Source organism: Rhinoraja longicauda, chromosome 9 (genome assembly GCF_053455715.1).
Source record: "Rhinoraja longicauda isolate Sanriku21f chromosome 9, sRhiLon1.1, whole genome shotgun sequence".
In the NCBI taxonomy this organism is placed as follows: domain Eukaryota; kingdom Metazoa; phylum Chordata; class Chondrichthyes; order Rajiformes; family Arhynchobatidae; genus Rhinoraja; species Rhinoraja longicauda.
The window spans coordinates 35,406,032-35,428,774 of NC_135961.1; the positions used below are offsets into that span (position 1 = coordinate 35,406,032).

The 22,743-nt window shown below is 45.0% G+C and overlaps 2 protein-coding genes across 4 annotated transcripts in view; one reads left to right on the forward strand and one right to left on the reverse strand.

Moving 5' to 3' along the window:
• The window catches only part of tmem181 (transmembrane protein 181), a 53,652-nt gene extending 48,406 nt beyond the window's left edge, over positions 1 to 5,246 (forward strand). For both annotated transcript variants that reach the window (XM_078405120.1, XM_078405121.1), the window contains exon 17: positions 1,396 to 5,246. In XM_078405120.1, the coding sequence (XP_078261246.1) occupies positions 1,396 to 1,474 (79 nt within the window). In that variant the 3' untranslated portion in view covers positions 1,475 to 5,246. The remainder of the gene's footprint in view (positions 1 to 1,395) is intronic.
• A 41-nt stretch (positions 5,247 to 5,287) lies between these two features.
• LOC144596605 (dynein light chain Tctex-type 1-like) lies at positions 5,288 to 19,695 on the reverse strand. 2 transcript variants are annotated; one of them, XM_078405122.1, is made up of 5 exons: positions 19,566 to 19,695; positions 18,410 to 18,451; positions 18,202 to 18,325; positions 17,175 to 17,252; positions 5,288 to 6,226 (listed from the first exon to the last, which is right to left on the reverse strand). In XM_078405122.1, exons 1-5 carry the CDS (start codon positions 19,590 to 19,592, stop codon positions 5,904 to 5,906), a joined length of 594 nt encoding a protein of 197 aa, XP_078261248.1. In that variant the 5' UTR covers positions 19,593 to 19,695; the 3' UTR covers positions 5,288 to 5,903. The 2 variants fall into 2 exon arrangements, with proteins under 2 accessions (XP_078261248.1, XP_078261249.1); XM_078405123.1 differs by lacking the exon at positions 5,288 to 6,226 and adding an exon at positions 6,260 to 6,576.
• Between the last annotated feature and the right edge of the window lie 3,048 nt (positions 19,696 to 22,743).

Here is a 22,743-nt window from a genome sequence, read left to right on the forward strand (position 1 = left end):
GGGTCAGAAAGTCAGAGAAGTCAGAAAGGAATGATGGGTGTGGTTTGGGAGGGCGGTAGAGAACTGCCATGACTAATTGTGTGTGGCCAGAGAGTTTGAAAGCCAGGTGTTCAAATGAAGGAGCAGATGAGATGGAGATGAGGTTGATCTTGAAGTCCTGTCGGTGAATTACGGCAATCCCACCACCTCGGCCTTCCGAGCGTGGTTTATTGATGTAGGAGTATCCGTTGGGTGTAGTGAGGTTGAGTGGGAGGTAATCCAGAGGTTGTTGCCAGGTTTCTGTCAGACAGAGGAAGTCCAGTTTATTTTCCAGGATGAAGTCATTCAGAATGTGGCTTTTATTGTTGAGGGACCGGATATTGAGCAGAGTGAGCTTCATGTTGCTTTGTGTGGTGTGGATGGACACGGGTGATTTAGCCAGGGCTTGTAGACAGGGGGCACGCTCATGTGCGTTGTTGTGATGACGTAATGGACGAGTGGAAGTCCGATCAGCTGACCAGAGTGCAGGGATGGAGTGACCGGTCTGGGAGTAGACAAACTTGTGACCGGAGCCTCTGTGGATGTATCTGGGTCGTCGTAGAAGTCCGTGGTTGATGATGGCAGAGATGCATGGCGGAGTGGAGTGGTTGTTGAGCTGGAGCAGCCTCGCAGCGAAGTACTTCAGTGCCATGCCAGGCAGGAGCGAAGGAGCATAGAGCCCGGAGAGATCAAAACGGCACAGCAGGCACAACAGGCTGATCCAGAGCAAGGCCTATGAGGACCGAGGAAGCTGAGCAGCCTGAGGGTTAATAGGGAGCTGAGGACGTGCAGGCAGAGGAGGTAGCCAGGCAGCTGTTAGCGTTAGCAACTAGCGAGTTGATGACTGCAGCGCTAGCTGTCAGGTAACCCACAGGGGAGCAGTCCAAGCCAGCAGAGACAGGAGCACAGACAGGAGTGAGAGGTCCAAGGGTGCGAAGTCCAAGGGTGCGGAGGCAGCGGTGGAAGAGCTGGGCAGATGATACCAGGAGGTCAAGCAGAAGGATTAGTTCAAGCAGAGGGATTTTTGCAAACAGAGAAAATCTTTCCAAAAACGGCAAAATTAATACAAACAGAGAAGTGGTGAGAAGCGGCGAACAAACAACGCCAGCGTCCTCTCACGTCACTTCCGGAGCAATTTGGCCTATTATCTCCAATTTTGTGTGGAATAGTCGAGCATTAAAAAAATCTGCATATGGCAAATGTACAATGAAATCTCTCTGGGCAAATGTAATTTGGGGTTTGAATTACTAAAATAACATTTGCTAGTATTTCAGTTTATTGAGATTGTACAACATGTACAATTAATCTACCTTGATTGTTTAAACCGGATCTTTTGAAAATTGTGTTTTGGTTCGTAACTTTGGAATTTTCTTTAAGGAGTGATTATGAAGAGATGCCTCTACAAAATGGCCGTGCCAATAAATCAAAGTATCAGGATGAGTCTGATAGTGATTGAAGTACATCTTCAGAGGACTCATCGTTTCCAAGGACTTATCCATCTTGTTAAATTCTGAGAATGGATTATGAAGCCAAATTTTCTTTGAACTGATTTTCATGTCGGCATCTTCTCAGCTGAGATCTCTCACTGGTAACTCCATCTGTAAATATTTAACCATTTCACACTCTGCCACCTCATCTAGATGTTCTGTCCTCATCGATATCTTGAAGGATCAGATTACCGTGCTGACGATGAGCATTTTTTTTCCTTCAATGGGGATTAATTGGAGTGTACAGTTTTATCAGAAAACAAATCATGTAGCTTCTAAAGCCATTTATACCTTATGAACAAGTATAATGATACGAATGTTTGTGTTGTGAGCCTGTTTTTAGACTAGATGCCATACACAAGGTGATCCAAACCCTAAAGTGGGGTAATGAGGTAACTTTTTAAAGCAACATTTTGGATGGTGCTTATGATGGTGTTTTTAAATCAAAAATGTCTAATAAATAAATTAAGCTGTGGGCCGGAGATTGACATTCTAGGCTCTCCTGGAATTAACACTATGACAATGCTGTGCTTTATAAAGTTAAAGCTACTCTTTAAACAAAAATCTAGTGTAAATCAAGATTGAAATTTCAATCTCTTTCTTTTAGAACATGATACAATTTTAGATACTTATGTAAGTTATACCTGGCACTACAATTTAAGAGCTAATGTCAGAAAGGAAAGTTAGCTCAGTTCAGACTACTAAAGCATTATTGTTTACAGGAATTATTCCTCACCAGTAAATTACCCTCAACTGCCCTGTACTTGAAACCACATGGATATTTCTTTGGATGTTTCTTTTATCATGGTCTGACTTGCTTTTCTGGATATCATGAAAGGGCATTTAGTTCTGCTTTAGAGAGTATAATTGCCGTAACATCTAAATACCTGCGCTTTAGGATAATAACCGTTTGTAATTAATCTTTCTCACTATTGCTATCTCTAACTATCCTTCCCCTAATCCTACCTAGCTAAATATATTCCTTTGTCCTTATTTATTTTGATCTCGCAAAAGTATTTAAGCTTTGGTTTGATTGAAAATCAGTATTTTCCAATGTTCCAGGCAATAAACGGTTAACAGAACTGAAAATATTTATTTTGAAAACATTACTGTTCCACCCAAATGTATGGTTATTTGACATTCCCGATTTTGGACATAAATATAGTGCAACATATACAAGGAGGATGCAAGTAATTTTTAAATTAGTTTTCGTACTCTTTTCATGAGAAGGAATAAACTTGTATTTATAATTGAAGCAAATTTGCAAAGTAGACACATCTGCCATCTTGGTCTCATATCTATGTGTGGGTCCTACAACCCTTAAAAGAGTGAGCAGCTAATCTGTTTTTTTGCTGCTGATTAAGATGAGAATAAAGGCAGGACTCTGGCAGAATCTCACCTTTGGGTTGATTCAAGTTGAGCAAGGTGCATTTGTGGCTGCACTGAGGAATTGTAACACATGCTCTGTCCATGATCGTTGCAGTGTACACTCGGGAAGTCTAATAACCCAGCTTCCGATGCAATTTTCCAACATTTTTGGTTTACCAGCTCATAAATCCTTTGCTGTATGAAAGGGAGGGGTCACTGACATTAAAAATTCAAAATCAGCTTACAGCTTCAGGTTGTCTCCCTGAAGCGAGGCCTACTTTCTCTACTGCAGATCTATATCTCAAACAGGATTTAATCATATCTGGTCCGGCAATTATAATGTTATTTTTTATCAGATATTCGTTAGATCTTAAAAGTAAAACCCTTCATATAACTGCATGATTGGGCATAATTCTTAGAATAACACGTCCAACCCCTTGGTGTGTCATAAAGGCCCATGCTTCAAGCTCTATACCTCACCAATTACTGGGTGACTCTGATTTCCTCAACAGTGGTGTCACCCTGTACAACATCATCAATATATGTTCTAGCCATCATATGACTTGCATTCCCATCTCCTCAAATAAATTGTTCCTAGCAAACTTGGTGACAAACCAACCAAATTGCCTCTAGCTCTGTAAACTATCCATCTTCAGCCATTCCACCTCTGTGACAATTAAGACAACTAGAGTGAATGCCCTTAGTTACTGGAATATATGTAGATACAATCCTCCCTTTTTCTTGCAGTTCTTGATGGTCTCTGATACTTTCACAAACAGCATTTAGATGTCTTAATTGGCTATTATTTATTGAATGGGCTAATGCAACATCAATCCATTTTGGCAACTGAAGCTGTGGAATGATTATAGGTGTGAGGGACTTTGGTTTTGTGGTAGACTGAAGGCGTTGTGGTTGTTCTTGAATCAGAGGAGATAGCGGATCCAATAAAGGTGTTAAAAATAATTAAATGTCGAGACTAAGAAGCAGCAGGGAGCGGTGCAGCAGTAGAGTTGCTGCCTTACAGCGCCAGAGACCCAGGTTCGATCTGACTACGGGTGCTGTCTATACGGAGTTAGTAAGTTCTCTCTGTGACCGTGTGGGGTTTTTTCCTGGTGCGCTGGTTTCCTTCCACACTCCAAATAAGTTTGTAAGTTAATTGGCTTTGGTTTAAAATTGTAAATTGGCCCCAGTGTGTAGGATAGTGCTCGGTGGGCCAAGGGGCCTGTTTCCGCTCTATCTCTAAACTAAACTAAAGTTTATTTGTACTAATGGAGGAAGGGTCAAGAACTAGAGGCGTTGAATGAAGATAATGGCAAAAGAACAAAGAGTGACAAAGGGAATATTTTTTTGTGCGTTGAGTGACGGGGTCTGAATGCAGTTCTGGAGGAGGAAGGAGGTAGATTTGGTTCTTGAATTCAAAGGATATCTGAAAGGACAAAATTTAGGAGGGTGGTGGGGTTGGTGGCACAAGCTCTGACATTGGTGAGCTGTGATGGACCCACTCCTGCACCATAACCATTCTGTGATTCCTCCCACAGTATTAAGTTAAAATCACTGAATGTGTTGTAGTTACATTGAGCAAATGAGATATGACCAAGACAATACACTCCTGGTCCTCATTTAATCATTTTGCATTTCACTTCAAAGAATCACCTACAGGCAACCCTTCCAAATGACGCAGAACTCCCTCAATTAGACTGAGTTGGCCATGGGGCGAAGGTTAAAACTCCAACTTACCGATTGAGGTGAAAGTACTGCCATTGTTGTAAACTGTTGAATCACTGTTGATTAGATTAGTGTCAAATGATACTATCCTATTCAACATATCCACTGCTAAAATACTCCATAATGAATGAGGATCAGCACTGATTTTTCTAGGTTAAAAGAGCAGCAGAATAAACAACATCTGGGGAATCTCATTGTCTCAGTCCTCCATTCCCTCATTACACTGACAATTCTGCACCTATTTGTTAAACCTTACTTCTCGTCCTTTGATCCCTACGGTTATCGCAGTCACAAAAGCTTAATGTGATTATTTTTAAATTAAAAAACTTAACATTTGAAACCAGTCCATACTTTGCACACTCTGCAAAACATTTTTCTTAACATCCCCCTACTATAATTTTTCTTGAAATGCTCTCTAGGTTTTAGCACTGTGATTTTGATGAATTTGTGGTGTTTTACTGTTTAATTTAGGTTTGTGTGGTTGCAAAAATATGAACTTGATATTTATAATAGATCATAATGCCAATTCACATCAGCTGGAGCTGTGAGTATTCCAATGTCAATGTACAGATCGATGGAGATATTCTAATTAAAGTAACTCATTTTAAAGATAAGCATGGCTTTATTGATTTGTCAATTATGGATAATGTAAGAAATTGTTATGAATTAAATGACAATTATAAACATTCAACTTTTTTGTACTTTTTGAATCAGTATTTATTAATGATGACAAAGGTCATGCTATGATTAATCAAGACATCTGAAGTGTTAATCCAACTATGCTGAAAGCTTATTGAGCACAAATGTGGTGCATTGTAAAAACAAGGAACTGCAGATGCTGGTTTACAAATAGTAGGTACCTTAGATGCTGGTAGATTCTTGTTGGCCACATGGAACACGTCACCATCACATTTGCAAGCAGTGCTTTCCAGACTCCAAAGATTATCCTTGTCACTTGATTCTCTTTCCCTTTGGTCCTCAACCATTTTACAGCCTCTCATTGTCCACTTTTAACAGTCACCTCGTATACATTCCTGTCAAATATCCGGTCTGCCTTCTCCATGGAAAACAAAGTTGGACAATTTGTAAGGTAGTGCCCTCCTTGGGCATGGCCTTGACGTTCTCGGTACTATCGCAAAGCTACTCCTCCACTTTGAGTAATTGCAAGCCAGTAATTCCCAGTAGAACTGTTGTATTGTTTAAACTTTGACCACTACTTTTTCTGTTTGCCTGGTAATCTCTTCCCATTAACAGAGCAAGGAATAGTGTTGGTTTTGGAAATTGGTTACTAGGTAACTGAAGTTTTTAACAATGGGAATATTGGTTGAGGAAAGGACATTGGTTTGTCCTTCCAGTGACTATGAAATATTTTGTGGAGACAGTTAGGAGACATCCTTGTGATGGAATGCTGAGCACTCCTATACTGGAAATGCCATGCATGGTCTCCAGCAGGAGTACAGTGAATAAGTAGACACTGACAAACTCATCATCCGAGTCCTGTTCAAGCTCTTGTGAGCTATTCTTTCTCGATTCCTCAGCTGCACACAGTTCACGTGCAGCTACAGCAAAGTAGAACTTAGGATCCCAGGCTTCAAGTAGCGCAGAGAAAGAATTTCTGAAGGTTTGTACTGAACACATGGAAAGATGAAAACAAGGTTTAAGTTAAACATTCCATATTTATTTTAAAATAATATAACATTACATGAAAACAATGTTACGTTTCTTTTTATGCAACAGAATTAAAGAATGGCATGTAAAAATTAAAATTGTTGGCATCGAAGTAATACTGAAGTGGAGATGTTGCACTTGTCAAAAGGTGTACTGTAGGTGCACACAATACACCATATCGTGCTTCACAGTCATGGTCTTTGAAAGGAGGTTGAATATGGTATCTGGTAGTAAAGATTTCAGATGCCCAGCCCAAAGACACTGACAATACAATACATGGTCTTATTCTCCCATCTCACGGTACAGCTCCCTGAAAGCAGGTAAAGGGTGGGGTTAAGAATTGTTTCCACATCATGAACATGCTTGTATAAACTATTTGACAGATTACATGTTACTTTCCTTTCCAGGTAAACCATATAGCAGCCCCAAGAATCAGAATTTGGGTGGAGTGACACTTAAATGAAATGTGATCCCACTTCTGAAACCAAGCTTTGGTTCTCCAGCCCACATGATGTTGCAATGAACTTACATCCAATGGACTGAAATATTATATCATATTACAACACTGAAAACTATAGTCTCTGCGCCAAATTGGCACAATTGTGGAATGAAGCCCAAACTACTTTATCCTGTTATCCACTATAATAACTATTTAATTAACTCTGCCTATTAGTCATAAATAGAAAATCTTAAGGACTGTCAGATACAAAAATCAGTAGTTCCAGCCTGGAGAGAATAAAGACGACTTAACATGATCTTTAATTGCAATACATCCTGAAAAGAAATGGACTGAATTTATTTTATGAAATTACTGTGCTGGTGTCCATGAGGTTAAAAATAGTAGATCTAACCGTGCTTGCTGCTAATGTAGAATATTCAGGCTAGAAACAACCAGTCCATAGTGTTCTGGTTCCATTTAAGCCTCTCTCTGTTGTCCTTATTTTGGTCTGATAGTGTAGTCATATATTCCAGATGTTTTTTCAAAGATATACACAAAAAGCTGGAGTAACTCAGTGGGTCAGGCAGCATCTCTGGAGAAAAGGAATCGGTGACGTTTCGGGTCAAGACCCCTCTTCAGACTCAGTGGGTTAGGCAGCATCTCTGGAGAAAAGGAATAGGTGACCTTTCAGGTCAAGATCCTTCTTCAGACTGCAGTCACCTATTCCTTTTCTCCCAAAATGCTATCTGACCCGCCAGGTTACTCCAGCTTTTTGTGTCTATCTTCAGTTTAAACCAGCATCTGCAGTTCCTTCCTACACACTCCTCATTTTTTTTCCAGTTTACCCTGACAGATCGACCCCAGGTTACAACAAGGTCCTTTTCCCAAGAACTGTCTATAACCCAAACAATTTGTAAGCTGGAAATTTGGCCGCCAGGCAATATACTTACATAAAAGCGGTGGCCAACTTAGGACAGGATGTAGTTAAGCCAGGATGCAACCTTGTTGGCTGCAACAAGGTAATCCCTTGGTGATTTTTTTCAATGTGGGAAATTTAGAATGCAAGTCAGGGACAGCCTGAAACACTTAAATTCAAGGTCGGCAGAGGAGCAGCAGTTGGAATGAGTGTGGGGATTGGCTGGGACATCTAAATTAGTTAATTGATTAGCAATTAAAAGTAGGGCTAGGTCTAGTGGAGTGGCCTGTTGGGAGTGGCCTTGTTGAGGTGAAGTGCCTTGGGAGGTAAAGTGTAAGTGAGTCTGGCTCGAGAGTCCTTGGAAGTAAAGTGTAAGTCTTTGGCTCAGTAGTCTTCGGCGAGGAGGCTGAAGTGAGGAGACTACTGGGATTTGATTTAAATTTGACGGTTAAGTTGCAAAGGAGGGTCAGCTGATTGGTAAGTAGGTTTATGTAAGTAATTCCTTTCCTTTTTCCACTACTTTGCAATTTAGTGATCTAGGCAGAGACAGGGTCCCTGTGTGAGGAGTGTTGAGTAAAATAAATCCCCAGTGAAACTAGTTTGATTTAACTCAACTTAAATTAAGGGTCATGTCATGGCAGCACAGCTTGGCGCTGTGTTATGTTCCTGTGCAATGTGGGAAATCAGAGATGCCTCCATTGTGCGGGAAATGTGTCCAGCTGCCGCTCCTGGCAAGCCTCACTGTGGTGCTGGAGCTGCGCATGGATGCACTTTGGAGCGTCCGCAATGCTGAGGGTGTCGTGGATAGCACGTTTAGTGAATTATTTACACTGCAGGTGAAGGTTGCGCAGGCAGAGAGGGAATGGGTGACCACCAGACAGCCCAAGAGAGGGCAGGTTGTGCAGGAGTCCCCTGCAGCCATTTCCCTCCAAAACAGATATACCCTTTTGGATACTGTTGGGGGACATGGCTTAGCAGCAGCCAAGTCCATGGCACCATGGAGGGCTCTGCCGCACAGGAGGGCAGGAAAAAGAGGGAAAGGTATAGTGATATAGAGGTTTCCATTGTAAGGGGAATTGATAGGCGTTTCTGCAGTCGCAAAAGAGAACTGGTATATGTTGCCTCCCTGGTGCAAGGGTCAAGGATATCTCTGAGCGGCAGCAGGGCATTCTGCAGGGGGAGGACGAACAGCCAGTTGTGGTGGTGCATGTAGGTACATAGGTAAAAAACGGGATGAGGTCCTACAAAGTGAATTTAGGGAGTTAGGAGATAAATTAAAAAGCAGGACCTCAAAGGAACTACTACCAGTGCCACGTGTTAGTAAGAGTAGAAATGACAGGATATTTCGGATGAATATGTGGCTTGAGAGATAGTACAAGGGGGAGTGATTCGTATTCCAGGGGCATTGGGAGAGGTGGAAGCAGTACAAACCGGACAGTCTTTACCTGGGCTGGACTGGAACCCATGTCCACGGGGGAGTGTTTGTTAGTTCTGTTGGGAAGAGTTTAAACTAATATGGCAGGGGGATGGGAACCAATGCAGGGAGACAGAGGGCCGTAAAATGAGGGCAGAAGCAAAAGGTACAAGAGAGAAAAGTAAAAGTGGAAGGCCGAGAGACCAATGGCAAAAATCAAAAAGGGCCACATTACATCATAATTCAATAAGGGCTAAGAATGTTAAAACAAAACTGAAAGCTTTGTGCCTTAATGCGAAGAGCATTCATCATAAGGTGGATGAATTGAATGCGCAGTTAGTTGTTAACAGATATGATATAGTTGGAATTACGGAGACATGGCTCCAGAGTGACCAAGGTTGGGAGCTCAACATGCAGTATTCAATATTCAGGAAAGATAGTAAGGGGAGACATTAGCTTGGATGCTGTAGAATCTGTATGGGTAGAACTGCAAAATAGCCAAGGGCAGAAAACACTTGTTGGAGTTGTGCAGACCACCAAACAGCAGTAGTGAGGTTAGGAATAGCATCAAACAGGAAATTAGGGATGCGTATCGTAGCAAAGGTACAGAAGTTATCATGGGTGAATTTAATCTACGTATAGATTGGGCTAACCAAATTGGTAACACTGAGGAGGATTTCCTGGAATGTTTACGGGGATGGTTTTCTAAGCTAATATGTAGAGGAACCAACTAGAGGGCAGGCCATCCTAGACTGGGTATTGCCCAGGCCATCCTAGACTGGGTATTGTGTAATGAGTAAGGATTAGTTGGCAATCTTGTTGTGCAAAGCCCCTTGGGCAACAGTGACCATAATATGGTAGAATTCTGCATTAAGATGGGGAGTAACACAGTTAATTCAGAGACAGAGTCCTGAAGAAAGGTAACTGATGATATGAGACGGGAATTGGCTAGGATAGACTGGCAAATGATACTTAAAGGCTTGACTCAGCAGGTCAGCCACCATCTCAGGAGAGAAGGAATGGGTGACGTTTCGGGTCGAGACCCTTCTTCAGACTGATGTCAGGGGGGCGGGATAAAGGAAGGATATAGGTGGAGACAGGAAGATAGAGGGAGAACTGGGAAGGGGGAGGGGAAGAGAGGGACAGAGGAACTATCTAAAGTTGGAGAAGTCAATGTTCATACCGCTGGGCTGCAAGCTGCCCAAGCGAAATATGAGGTGCTGTTCCTCCAATTTCCGGTGGGCCTCACTATGGCACTGGAGGAGGCCCATGACAGAAAGGTCAGACTGGGAGTGGGAGGGGGAGTTGAAGTGCTCAGCCACCGGGAGATCAGGTTGGTTAAGGCGGACTGAGCGAAGGTGTTGAGCGAAGCGATCGCCGAGCCTGCGTTTGGTTTCGCCGATATAAAGAAGTTGACATCTAGAGCAGCGGATACAATAGATGAGGAGGAGCAGGTGAACCTCTGTCTCACCTGGAAAGACTGTTTGGGTCCTTGGATGGAGTTGAGGGGGGAGGTAAAGGGACAGGTGTTGCATCTCGTGCGGTTGCAGGGGAAGGTGCCCGGGGATGGGGTGCTTTGGGTAGGAAGGGATGAGTGGACCAGGGAGTTACGGAGGGAACGATCTCTGCGGAACGCAGAAAGGGGAGGGGATGGGAAGATGTGGCCAGTAGTGGGATCCTGTTGTAGGTGACGGAAATGTTGGAGGATGATTTGTTGGATACGCTGGTTGATGGGGTGGAAGGTGAGAACGAGGGGGATTCTGTCCTTGTTATGAATGGGGGGGGGGGGAGGGGGAGCAAGAGCGGAGCTGCGGGATGTAGAAAAGGCCCAAGTGAGAACCTCATCTATAATGGAAGAGGGGAAGCCCTGTTTCCTGAAGAACGAGGAGATCTCGGAAGCCCTAGTTGAAACACCTCATCCCGGGCGCAGATGCAGCGTAGATAGAGGAATTGGGAGTAGGGGATAGACTTTTTGCAGGAGACCGGGTGGGAAGAAGTGTAGTCCAGATAGCTGTGCGAGACAGTGGGTTTATAGTAGATGTCAGTCACTAGTCTGTCTCCTGTGATGGAGATGGTGAGGTCCAGAAACGGGAGGGAGATGTCAGAGATAGTCCAAGTATATTTAGGAGCAGGATGGAAATTGGAAGTGAAGTGTATGAATTCAGTGAGTTCTGCATGGGTACAAGAGGTAGCACCAATGCAGTCGACGATGTAGCGGAGGTAGTTCGGGAATGGGGCCAGTTTACGTCTGGAACAGGGATTGTTCGATGTACCCAACAAAGTGGGAGGCATAGCTAGGGCCCATGCGAGTGCCCATAGCTACGCCTCTGGTTTGGAGGAAGGGGGAGTAGTCAAAGGAGACGTTAAGGGTAAGAACCAGCTCTGCTACGCGGAGGAGAGTGTTAGTAGATGGGGATTGGCTGGTTCTACGGTCAAGAAAGAAACGGAGGGCTTCAAGACCATCCTTGTGGGGGATGGAAGTGTAGAGTGACTGGACATCCATGGTAAAGATGAGGGAGTGGGGGCCTGGAAACCGAACGTTATCGAGGAGATGGAGTGCATGTGAGGTGTTTTGGACCTTGGTGGGGAGGGATTTGACCAGGGGGGGGATAGGATGGAGTCGAGGTAGGTGGAAATAAGTTCGGTGGGACACTTCCACCCCATCAGCCAGCGGATCCAACAAATCATCCTCCAACATTTCTGTCACCTACAACGGGACCCCACTACTGGCCACATCTTCCAATCCCCTCCACTTTCTGCGTTCCGCAGAGACCGTTCCCTCCGTAAATCCCTGGTCCACTCGTCCCTTCCTACCCAAACCACCCCATCCCCGGGCACCTTCCCCTGCAACCGCAGGAGATGCAACACCTGTCCCTTTACCTCCCCCCTTAACTCCATCCAAGGACCCAAACTCTTTCCAGGTGAGACAGGTTCACCTGCACCTCCTGCAACCTCGTCTATTGTATCCGCTGCTCTAGATGTCAACTTCTTTACATCGGCGAAACTAAACGCAGGCTCGGCGATCGTTTCGCTCAACACCTTCGCTCAGTCCGCCTTAACCAACCTGATCTCCCGGTGGCTGAGCACTTCAACTCCCCCTCCCACTCCCAGTCTGATCTTTCTGTCATGGGCCTCCTCCAGTGCCATAGTGATGCCCACCGGAAATTGGAGGAACAGCACCTCATATTTCGCTTGGGCAGCTTGCAGCCCAGCGGTATGAACATTGACTTCTCCAACTTTAGATAGTTCCTCTGTCCCTCTCTTCCCCTCCCCCTTCCCAGTTCTCCCTCTATCTTCCTGTCTCCACCTATATCCTTCCTTTGTCCAGCCCCCCTGACATCAGTCTGAAGAAGGGTCTCAACCCAAAATGTCACCCATTCTTTCTCTCCTGAGATGCTGCCTGACCTGCTGAGTTACTCCAGCATTTTGTGAAATAAATACCTTCAATTTGTACCAGTATCTGCAGTTATTTTCTTACACTTAAAGGCTTGACAGTACATATGCAACGGCAAAGATTTAAAGATCGCATGAATGAATTACAATTGTTCATCCCTGTCTGGTGTAAAAATAAAACCGGGAAGGCAGCTCAACTGTGGTTAAAGAGAGAAATTAAGGATTTCCAAGGAAGAGGCATATAAATTGGCAAGAGGAAGCAGCAAACCAGAGAACTGGGGGAAATTTAGAATTCAACAGAGGAGGACAAAGGGGTTAATTGAGAAGGGGAAAATAGAGCATGAAAGAAAGCTTGTGAGGAACATATAAACTGATTGTAAAAGCTATAGATAGGTGAAGAGGAAAGCATTAGTGAAGGCAAATGTAGGCCCTTTAGTCAGAAACAGGTGAATTTATAATAGGAATCAAAGAAATGGCAGACAAGTACTTTGATTCTGTCTTTACTAAGGAAGACACAAACAATCTCCCAGAAATACTAGAGGACCGAGGATCTAGTGGGAGGGAGGAACTGAACGAAATCTGCATTAGTCAGGAAATAGTGTTAGGTAAACTGTTGGGACTGAAGGCAGATAAATCCCCAGGGCCAGATGGGTCTGCATCCCAGAGTATTCAAGGAGGTGGCCCTAGAAATCGTGGATGCATTGTTGATCATTTTCCAATGTTCTATAGACTGGATCAGATTCTGTGGACTGAAGGGTAGCTAATGTAACAATTTTTATGAAAGGAGGGAGAGAGGGAACTGAATTATGGACCAGTTAGCCTGACATCGGTAGTGGGGAAGATGCTTGAGTCGATTATTAAAGATGTAATAGCAGCATATTTGGAAAGGAGTGACAGTTCGGTCAAAGTCAGCATGAATTTATGAAGGGGAAATCATGCTTGACTAATCTGGATTTTATTTTGAGGATGTAACAAGTAGAGTGGATAAGGGAGAGTATTGGGGTAGGCTATTGACATGGATAGAGAACTGTTTGACAGACAGGAAGCAAAGAGTAGGAATTAACGGCTAATTTTCAGAATTGGCAGGCTGTGACTAGTGGGGTGCCGCAAGGCTCAGTGCTGGGACCCTTTAATTACAATATTAACGATTTAGACGAAGGAATTAAATGTAACATCTCCAAGTTTGCAGATGACACCAAGCTGGGTGGCAGTGTGAGCTGTGAGGAGGATGCAATGAGGCTGCAGGGTGACTTGTATAGTTTGGGTGAAAGGGCAGATGCATGGCAGATGCAGTATAATGTGAATAAATGTGTGATTTCCCACTTTGGTGGCAAGAACAAGGCAGATTATTATCTGAATGGTGTCAGATTAAGAAAAGGGGAGGTGCAACGAGACCTGGGAGTTCTTGTACATCAGTCACTGAAAGTAAGCAAACAGGTACAGCAGGCAGTGAAGAAAGCAAATGGCATGTTGGCTTTCATAGCGAGAGGGTTTGAGTATAGGAGCAAGGAGGGCCTACTGCAGTTGTACAGGGTGCTGATGAGACCACACCTGGAGTATAGTGTGCAGTTTTGGTCTCCTAATTTGAGGACGGACATTCTTGTTATTGAGGGAGTGCAGCGTAGGTTCACCAGGTTACTTTCCGGGATGGCGGGACTGACATATGATGAAAGAATGGATCGACTGGGCTTATATTCACTGGAATTTAGAAGGATGAGAGAGGATCTTATGGAAACATATAAAATTCTTAAGGGATTGGACATGCTAAATGCAGGAAAAATGTTCCCGATGTTTGGGGAGCCCAGCACCAGGCGTCACAGTTTAAGAATAAGGGGTAGGCCATTTAGGACTGAGATGAGGGAAAACTTTTTCACCCAGAGAGTTGTGAATCTGTGGAATTCTTTGCCACAGAGGGCAGTGGAGGCCAGTTAACTGGCTGTATTCAAAAGAGAGTTAAATATAGCACTTACGGCTAACGGAATCAAGGGATATGGGGAGAAAGCAGGAACGGGGTACTGATTTTGGATGATCAAATATGATCATATTGAATGGCGGTGCTGGCTCAAAGGGCCGACAGTCCTACTCCTAAAATTCTATGTTTATCTCACCTGTTCAGATGCTTGCAGATCTGCAACAGACGGCATGTCCATTTCCCTGGTCTCCCAAACAATGGCCGGTATGTACGAGCTGTACATGTCGGGCATTGTAACATGGGGAGGATCTGTAAGTGTATTTATTGCATCTTGTTCAACTATTTTCTGTGAAAGCAATATTCGCATTCCTGCCCACTCCCTAAGGATTTCTTACAAATACTCCATTTGATTCTGTGTAAATTTTGTTCTAAAGAGTTCAAGTATCCTCTTCCCCACAAATGGAATATGTGCCTGCCATACCAAAACATTTCATAAAACTTTAAAGATCTCCATTAGTTCTCTCCCCGCCATCTCTTTTTGAATAGAAAGGAGAATGAGCTTGTGCATTTTTGCCAAATCAATTCATTACTCCATAAGGTGTTTTAGCAAATCTCTGTCCTCTTCTCTATTCAACATCCTTAATTGTACAGTGACCGCAACAGTACCTTAAATATACCTGGACTATCTCCGACATCTCCCTCCCGTTTCTGGACCTCACCATCTCTATCACAGGAGACAGACTAGTGACTGACATCTACTATAAACCCACTGACTCGCACAGCTATCTGGACTACACTTCTTCCCTCCTGCAAAAAGTCTATCCCCTACTCCCAATTCCTCCGTCTACGCCACATCTGCGCCCGGGATGAGGTGTTTCACACTAGGGCGTCAGAGATGTCCTCATTCTTCAGGAAACGCGGCTTCCCCTCTTCCATTATGGATGAGGCTCTCACTAGGGTCTCTTCTACATCCCGCAGCTCCGCTTTTGCTCCCCCTCCCCCCACTCGTAACAAGGACAGAATCCCCCTCGTTCTCACCTTCCACCCCATCAGCCAGCGGATCCAACAAATCATCCGCCAACATTTTCGTCACCTACAACGGGACCCCACCACTGGCCATATCTTCCCATCCCCTTCCCTTTCTGCGTTCCACAGAGACCGTTCCCTCCATAACTCCCTGGGCCACTCGTCCCTTCCTATCCAAACCACCCCATCCCCGGGCACTTTCCCCTGCAACCGCACGAGATGCAACACCTGTCCCTTTACCTCCCCCCTCAACTCCATCCAAGGACCCAAACAGTCTTTCCAGGTGAGACAGAGGTTCACCTGCACCTCCTCCAACCTCATCTATTGCATCCACTGCTCCAGATGTCAACTTATTTACATCGGCGAAAACAAACGCAGGCTCGGCGATCGCTTCGCTCAACACATGCGCTCGGTCCGCGTTAACCAATCTGATATCCCAGTGGCTGAGCACTTCAACTCCCCCTCCCATTCCCAGTCTGACCTTTCTGTCATGGGCCTCCTCCAGTGCCATAGTGAGGCCCACTGGAAATTGGAGGAACAGCACCTCATATTTCGCCTGGGCAGCTTGCAGCCCAGTGGTATGAACATTGACTTCTCCAACTTTAGATAGTTCCTCTGTCCCTCTCTTCCCCTCCCCCTTCCCAGATCTCCCTCTATCTTCCTGTCTCCACCTATATCCTTCCTTTGTCCAGCCCTCCTGACATCGGTCTGAAGAAGGGTCTCGACCTGAAACCTCGCCCATTCCTTCTCTCCTGAGATGCTGCCTGACCTGCTGAGTTACTCCAGCATTTTGTGAATAAATACCTTCGATTTGTACCAGCATCTGCAGTTATTTTCTTATACAACAGTACACCGAGTCAATGTGATCTAATCAAAGTGTACTGCGAATCTGGCATTACTTTCGAAGTTTACCTTTCTTTAGAGATGATGAAGGTGATTGATGGTGAAGGTGATGAGTGGTAGACATTATCTACATGAACTTGAGCAAGGCATTTGACAAGGTCACTCATGTGAAGCTAATCCACGTGGTATACATGGAGACTTGGTAGATTAGATTCAAAATTGGGCGACCCATAGAAGACGGTGTATTGTGGTCTGCCTTAGCCTTTGCTGCGACTGTTACCTCTTCAGAGAATAGGTTTATGTTGTTAAAGAAGATTTTTCCTTTTAAATTACAGTTGACTATTCATCAGTTTTCTTTTTGGATGCTTAATGTAGGGATTTCACTATTTAAAATTGGTAATAGCATCTTTGTATTTAAAAGTGACGTGTTACCGGACTGTTGGCTTCTGAACATCAAACTAAGTTTAATCAAGTCATTTGGCATTGTCTATAAGGAAAAGAACCGAAAGCGACACAATGGCGCAGCTGGTAGAGCAGCTGTCTCACAGCGCCAGAGACCCAGGTTTGATCCCTACCTCGGGTGCTGTCTGTGTGGACTTTACATATTCTCTCTGTGACTGTGTGAGTTTCCCCCAGGTGCTCTAGTTTCCTCCTGCATCCCAAAGACATGCGGGTTTGTATGTTAATTGGCTCTCTGTAAATTGTCCCGAGTGTGTCGGGAGTGGGTGCAAAAGTGGGATAACATAACTAGTCTCAACATGGTCTTGGTGGACCAAGATCATTTTCCATGCTCCATCTCCAGCTAAACTAAAATAAGGTATACAGTCTTGCTGAGGCATAGTCTTGCCTTGAGACAGTCTCATGTTGAAATGTTTCCAAGCTCCAAGCTCCACACAAAGCATCGATTTTAGTCATGTGGCGATTCTTCAGAAGGGCCGATTAACAGTTGTCAGCGCGAGACTTACCATCAGCATTGTTGTCCCAGTAACAGGAACTAGCTGTGTGTAGACCAGCTCCATTCTTCTGCATGATCACAGAGGTCACTGCAGTCAAATACAATTAAAAGGTTGAATATCCCAACCGGCAAGTACTTTGGAGAACTTCTAACTCCCACTACACCAATTTTACCACAATTTTAACGTATTAGCTGGATAAAATGTGCTGCGTGCAAAGAATTGAGAAGGATGATGATGGATGTTCTGGCTGAAGAATTAGTACAATGACAGATACATTAGAAATCTGTCATTCCAGCACTCATTTAGATTTGAACGGTGCATGTTTCAAATTCAACATCAATTTCCTCTGTATAATTTCACTTCGGATGTGACAAATTCAAAGAATGGAATAATTGAGTCAATGCAGATTTTCTGCCACTTAGGATTTCTAGATAGGCAAGGTATCAGGTCAGGACCCGACCCAAACATTGCCTGTTCATTCTCTTCACAGGTGCTGCCTGACCCGCATTTAAGGACCTGCATTAAACTGCGATTTTTCAGACTGGAAGCAGATGTCTGTGCCGACCATCAACCACCAATCCCATTTACCAGCACTTGGTCCAAAGTTATATTCAAGTGTTCGTCTAGATAATTCATAAATGTTATGAGAGTACCTCCCCCAAATGCACTGGGTTCCAGATTTGAAAAAGTCTCTGGGTGGAAACAAATGTTCCTCAGATCTCCTTTAAATTAATATCTTAAACCTGTGCCCTGTGGGTTTTAGACCTCCACTCTGGGGAAACATATGGTCCTCATGATTTTGGTCACCCTTGTATTTTGTCATTACAAATTATGACATAAAACTGTAAAAATGTCATGTGTTTATGAACTTGTTTTGTTGTTTTTTACAGAGTACTATGTTTACATATCTGTTGTGCTGCTGCAAGTAAGAATTTCATTGTTCTGTTCTGGAACAGATGACAATAAAACACTTGACTCCCAGCAACATCAACCCGCAGCAGCAAATACTTCACAGTCAGTCTTGGAGAGCACTTACCAATATACTTGAATGGTTTGCCCAGTTTGGTGAGCTGGCTTAGACAGAGTTCGACCACACTAGTAGTCCACTGGTGAACTCTGTTTGGCTGATATGCATTTCCACCGATTGCAGTCTCTATTGACTAGGAAAAAGTAAAACTTTTATGAATTTCAACAGCTGACAACCTTGAGTTAAATTTTTTTTTAATTGTCCTACATTGCCTTACCTCTTTGATAATACCACTTATTTCATCAACAATAAATATAGTCTGAAAAAGAAAAGATACAGGTTTGTTTTACCTTTGAAAAGATTTCCAGGTGGAATTTATTCATAGTACTGATTAGCAGGTGGCCTCCCACGGGCATTAAATATTAAACGGTATCAATTAAATGTTTTGTGAACATTAAAACTGCCTATGTGCTGTTTCTTTCAATGTTTATGTTTTTTGATTGCAAGCTAATTGATTTTGCTGATAACATTTTATTCTACACCGACTGGAATGATGACATGAAACATCAACTGGGCCCTTTTCCAGGGTTACGTCCGAGCCGGGGTGTCCCTCGAAAAGGAACACACAGTCACCACAGGGATTTCCGGGTCCGCTGGGCACCACAGGGTTGAATGCATCCTAGACCAGCAATGTAATATAGTTATTTAATATTTAGCATTTAGAATATTTGATAATTTTTGTATTTGGTGGTGGGTTTTACTGTTAGTTTTGTAAATATTTTTGTTGTGAATAATTGAATACATTTATTTTTGGTTAAAAAAAAGAAACATCAACCAGGGCTGACAGTACATTGACCATCAACCACTTTCATCCATAGAAACATAGAAAATAGGTGCAGGAGTAGGCCATTTGGCCCGTTGTGCCAGCATCGCAATTCAATATGATCAGGGCTGATCATCCAAAATCAGTACCCTGTTCCTGCTTTTCCCCCATATCCCTTGATTCTGTAATTCATCCAACACTGACATCAGGCTGTTAGCAGCACTAAGTCTATCCTCCTATCCATCTGCTTACCTGTTTGCCCTCCAATGCACCTCCAATACCTTACACCCCTCACCTCACATACCTGCTTCCCTGCTGGTACCTCTCCCACTCCTCCACAACCACCATGACCACCTCCCAAACTCCCTCAACCACCCTCCTCTCTCCCACCCGGACCCCCTTCCTCATCCTCCACTGACCTTTCCTCCTCCATCCGTCCCTGACCACTCTCCTCCCCCGCCGTGCCCTGTCCCACCCCGACCCTCCTCACCCACCCTCACCCCCTCGATCTCCCACCCCTGATCCTCCCATTCATTGCCCCTCCCTTAAACGCTGCAAACATCAACCCTCCAGCCCCCAATCATTACACTTCAACTCCCCTCATCCCCACCTCCTCCCCGGTTTGATATTCGTCCATCTTCCAACCGCCTCCTTTTGCTCGCGGCTCCCGGCGTCAACGGGGCGGGGACTGCGTCCGTGCGTGCGTGCGTCACAGGGGGCGGGACTACCAACATCACGTCATCGGAGGCGGGGCTGATCCGGCGCGTCACAGGGGGCGAGGCTGCTGACGCACTTCATGGGGAGCAGACTGCAGGGGGCGAGGCTGAGCAAGCGGGATCGTCATAGGGGGCGTGGTCACTGAGTTGCGGTGGGAAGGTGCTGGCGGTCCCGCGCAGGCGCACTGGCAGTAATCTCGGCCCAGGTATCCTGTGGCGCGCCGGTCCCACCGCCACCTCCCCTGATCGCTGCCGACTGAGGGCGGAGATCGGCGGACTTCCTTCATCTCTGCCGGAGGGAGGCAGTGGATCCGGCTCCACCGTTCAATAAAAGGCAAGCAGCTCGGAAACGGCCCTTCGGCCCATCCTGTCTATGCTGCCCCCAGCTACACTCATTGCATCACCACAATATGGAAACAGGCCCTTCGGCCCACTTTCTGTATACGTCACCCACCTACACCCATTGAATCACCACAACATGAAAACAAGCTCTTCGGCCCACCTTCTGAATGCAACCAATGATAGACACAAAATGCTGGAGTAACTCAGTGGGACAGGCAGCATCTCGGTCGAGACCCTTCTTCAGACTACTCTGAAGAAGGGTTTCCACCTGAAACGTCAGCCATTCATTCTCTCCAGAGATGATGCCTGCCCCGCTGAGTTACTCCAGCATTTTGTGTCTCCGTATGCTACACCCACCTACACTCATTGAATCACCACAACATGGAAACAAGCTCTTCGGCCCACCTTCTTCATGTTGCATCCACCTACACATTGAATCACACAGCACGGAATCCGGCCCTTTGGCTCACCCTCTGTGTGCTACATCTACCTACACTCATCGAAATACCACAACATGGAAACAAGCTCTTTGGGCCACCTTCATGCTGCGCGCTCTTGCACTCAGACAGTCATGCAGCACATAAACAGACTCTTCAGCTCGCATGGATGAGTTGAGCCACTTGCCCATGCTGACCAAGATGCCCCATCTATGCTAGTCCCATTTTCCTGCATTTGGTCCATCTATCTATATAATAAAACTCTCTTTTGTTTGTTTGTTCCTAAACTACAGCCAAAACGGTACATGATAGTGTGACATTTTTTGGCCCACCTTACTCACCATCATCCCTTTGGTGCTAATGGAAGAAGTTTCATTGAAATTGGTGTAATATTTTTTAAGTTATTCACATTTTAAAGTTTAAATCTATCTCCTAGGGAGGGAGGGGGTGGGGGGAGGAGGGAGGATAAGGGGCGTGGAGTGGGGGGAGGGGAAGGGGGAGGAGAGGGGAAGGAGGGGGAGCGGAGGGCGGGGGAGAGGGTGCTGCAACAATGCAGGAGAGGTTTGGGCCCAACGGGTCCACTTGCTCACATATCCCTCCAAACCTTTCCTATCCATGCACATGTCCTAGTTTAGTTTATTGTCACATGTACTGAGGTACAGTGAAAAAAATATTTTGTTGTGTGCTACCCAGGCAGCAGATCGGCAATACATGATTACAAACAAGCTGTCCAGAGTGTACATGATGAAGGAAATATCATTTAATGTAAGATAAAGTCCAATAAAGTAGGGTCTCCAAGGAACTAGATGATAGTTTAGTTTAGAGATATGGTCCACTGAGTCCACACCGACCAGCGATCCCCGCACATTAACACTATCCTACACACACTAGGGACAATTTACACATACACTAAGCCAATTAACCTACATACCTGTACGTCTTTGGAATGTGGAAGGAAACCGAAGATCGCGGCAAAAACCCACACAGTCACTGGGAGAATGTACAAACTCCGTAGAGACAGCACCCATAGTCGGGATCTGACCCGGGTCTCTGGCGCTGTAAGGCAGCAACTCTACTGTTGCGCCACCATGGTGGGTTAGGTTAGGTGGTCGGTTGGATAGATTGTCAAGACCTGTAAAAAATCTATATGTTTTAAGAAAGTATATACCCTGTCTACCTAATCTCTCCACTCAGCACATAGCTGGAATCCCAAGAATTGGTCTGACAAACATCTGGTGAACTCCCTAATGCAGCATTTTCTTCCTACATTGAGGAATCAGATCTCCATACAATTAGACTCCAGAACTCTGTATAAGACATTGGTGAGACCTCATTTGGAATATTGTGTTCATTTCTGTGCACCATGTTATAGGAAAGATATTGTCAAGCTTGAAAGAGTTCAGTGAAGATTTACGATGATGTTGCAAGGATTAGAGGGTGTGAGCTATAGGGAGAGGTTGAGTAGTCAAGTCAAGTCAAGTCAATTTATTTGTATAGCACATTTAAAAACAACCCACGTTGACCAAAGTGCTGTACATCTGACCAGGAAAAAAAAAGAAACATACAGTGGCAGGCAGCCAAACACAACGGCGCGGCCATCTTGAACAAAATGTTAATTCAATCACCCACAGTCCAACAATAAAAGCACTAAACAGGCACCCAAAATTACCCAACCCCAAAAACCCCCCAAAACACAGTCCAACAATAAAAGCATTAAATAGGCATTCAAATCACACACCCCAAAACCCCCAAAAACACAGTCCAACAATAAAAGCATCAAACAGGCACTCAAACCACCCAACCCCAAAAACACACAAAAAAGAAACATCCATCAAAGAAACATCCATCACAGTGAGTCTCCTCCAGTCCTCTCTCTCCTCACTGTGATGGAAGGCCACAATGTCTTTCCCTTCTCCTGCTGTCCTCGCCCGCAGTCAGGTTGTTGTGGTTGCAGGCCGCGCCGGACGGTCCGCAGCGGGCCGAGCCCAAGGCGCGTCGCGTCGCAGCCGCTCCCGCAGCCTCCGAAGACGGCCGGCTCCGCCGATGAAAAGTCCGATCCGGGGCGGGCGAACACGCTGCTGCCGCTGTTGTTGCACGTCGGGGCGGTCGTGGCTCCCGACATTGAAGCCCCCGCCTAGCAGAGAAATATCCCGCGGCCATCTTAGGCCGCGCCGGACAGTGAAATGTCCGCGACCCAAGCCCCGCGATCCGGGGTGGGCGAACACGCTGCCGCTGCCGGAGCTCCCGATGTCGGAATCCACGCGGCCCGAACCTAAGGCGAGTCGCAGCTGCT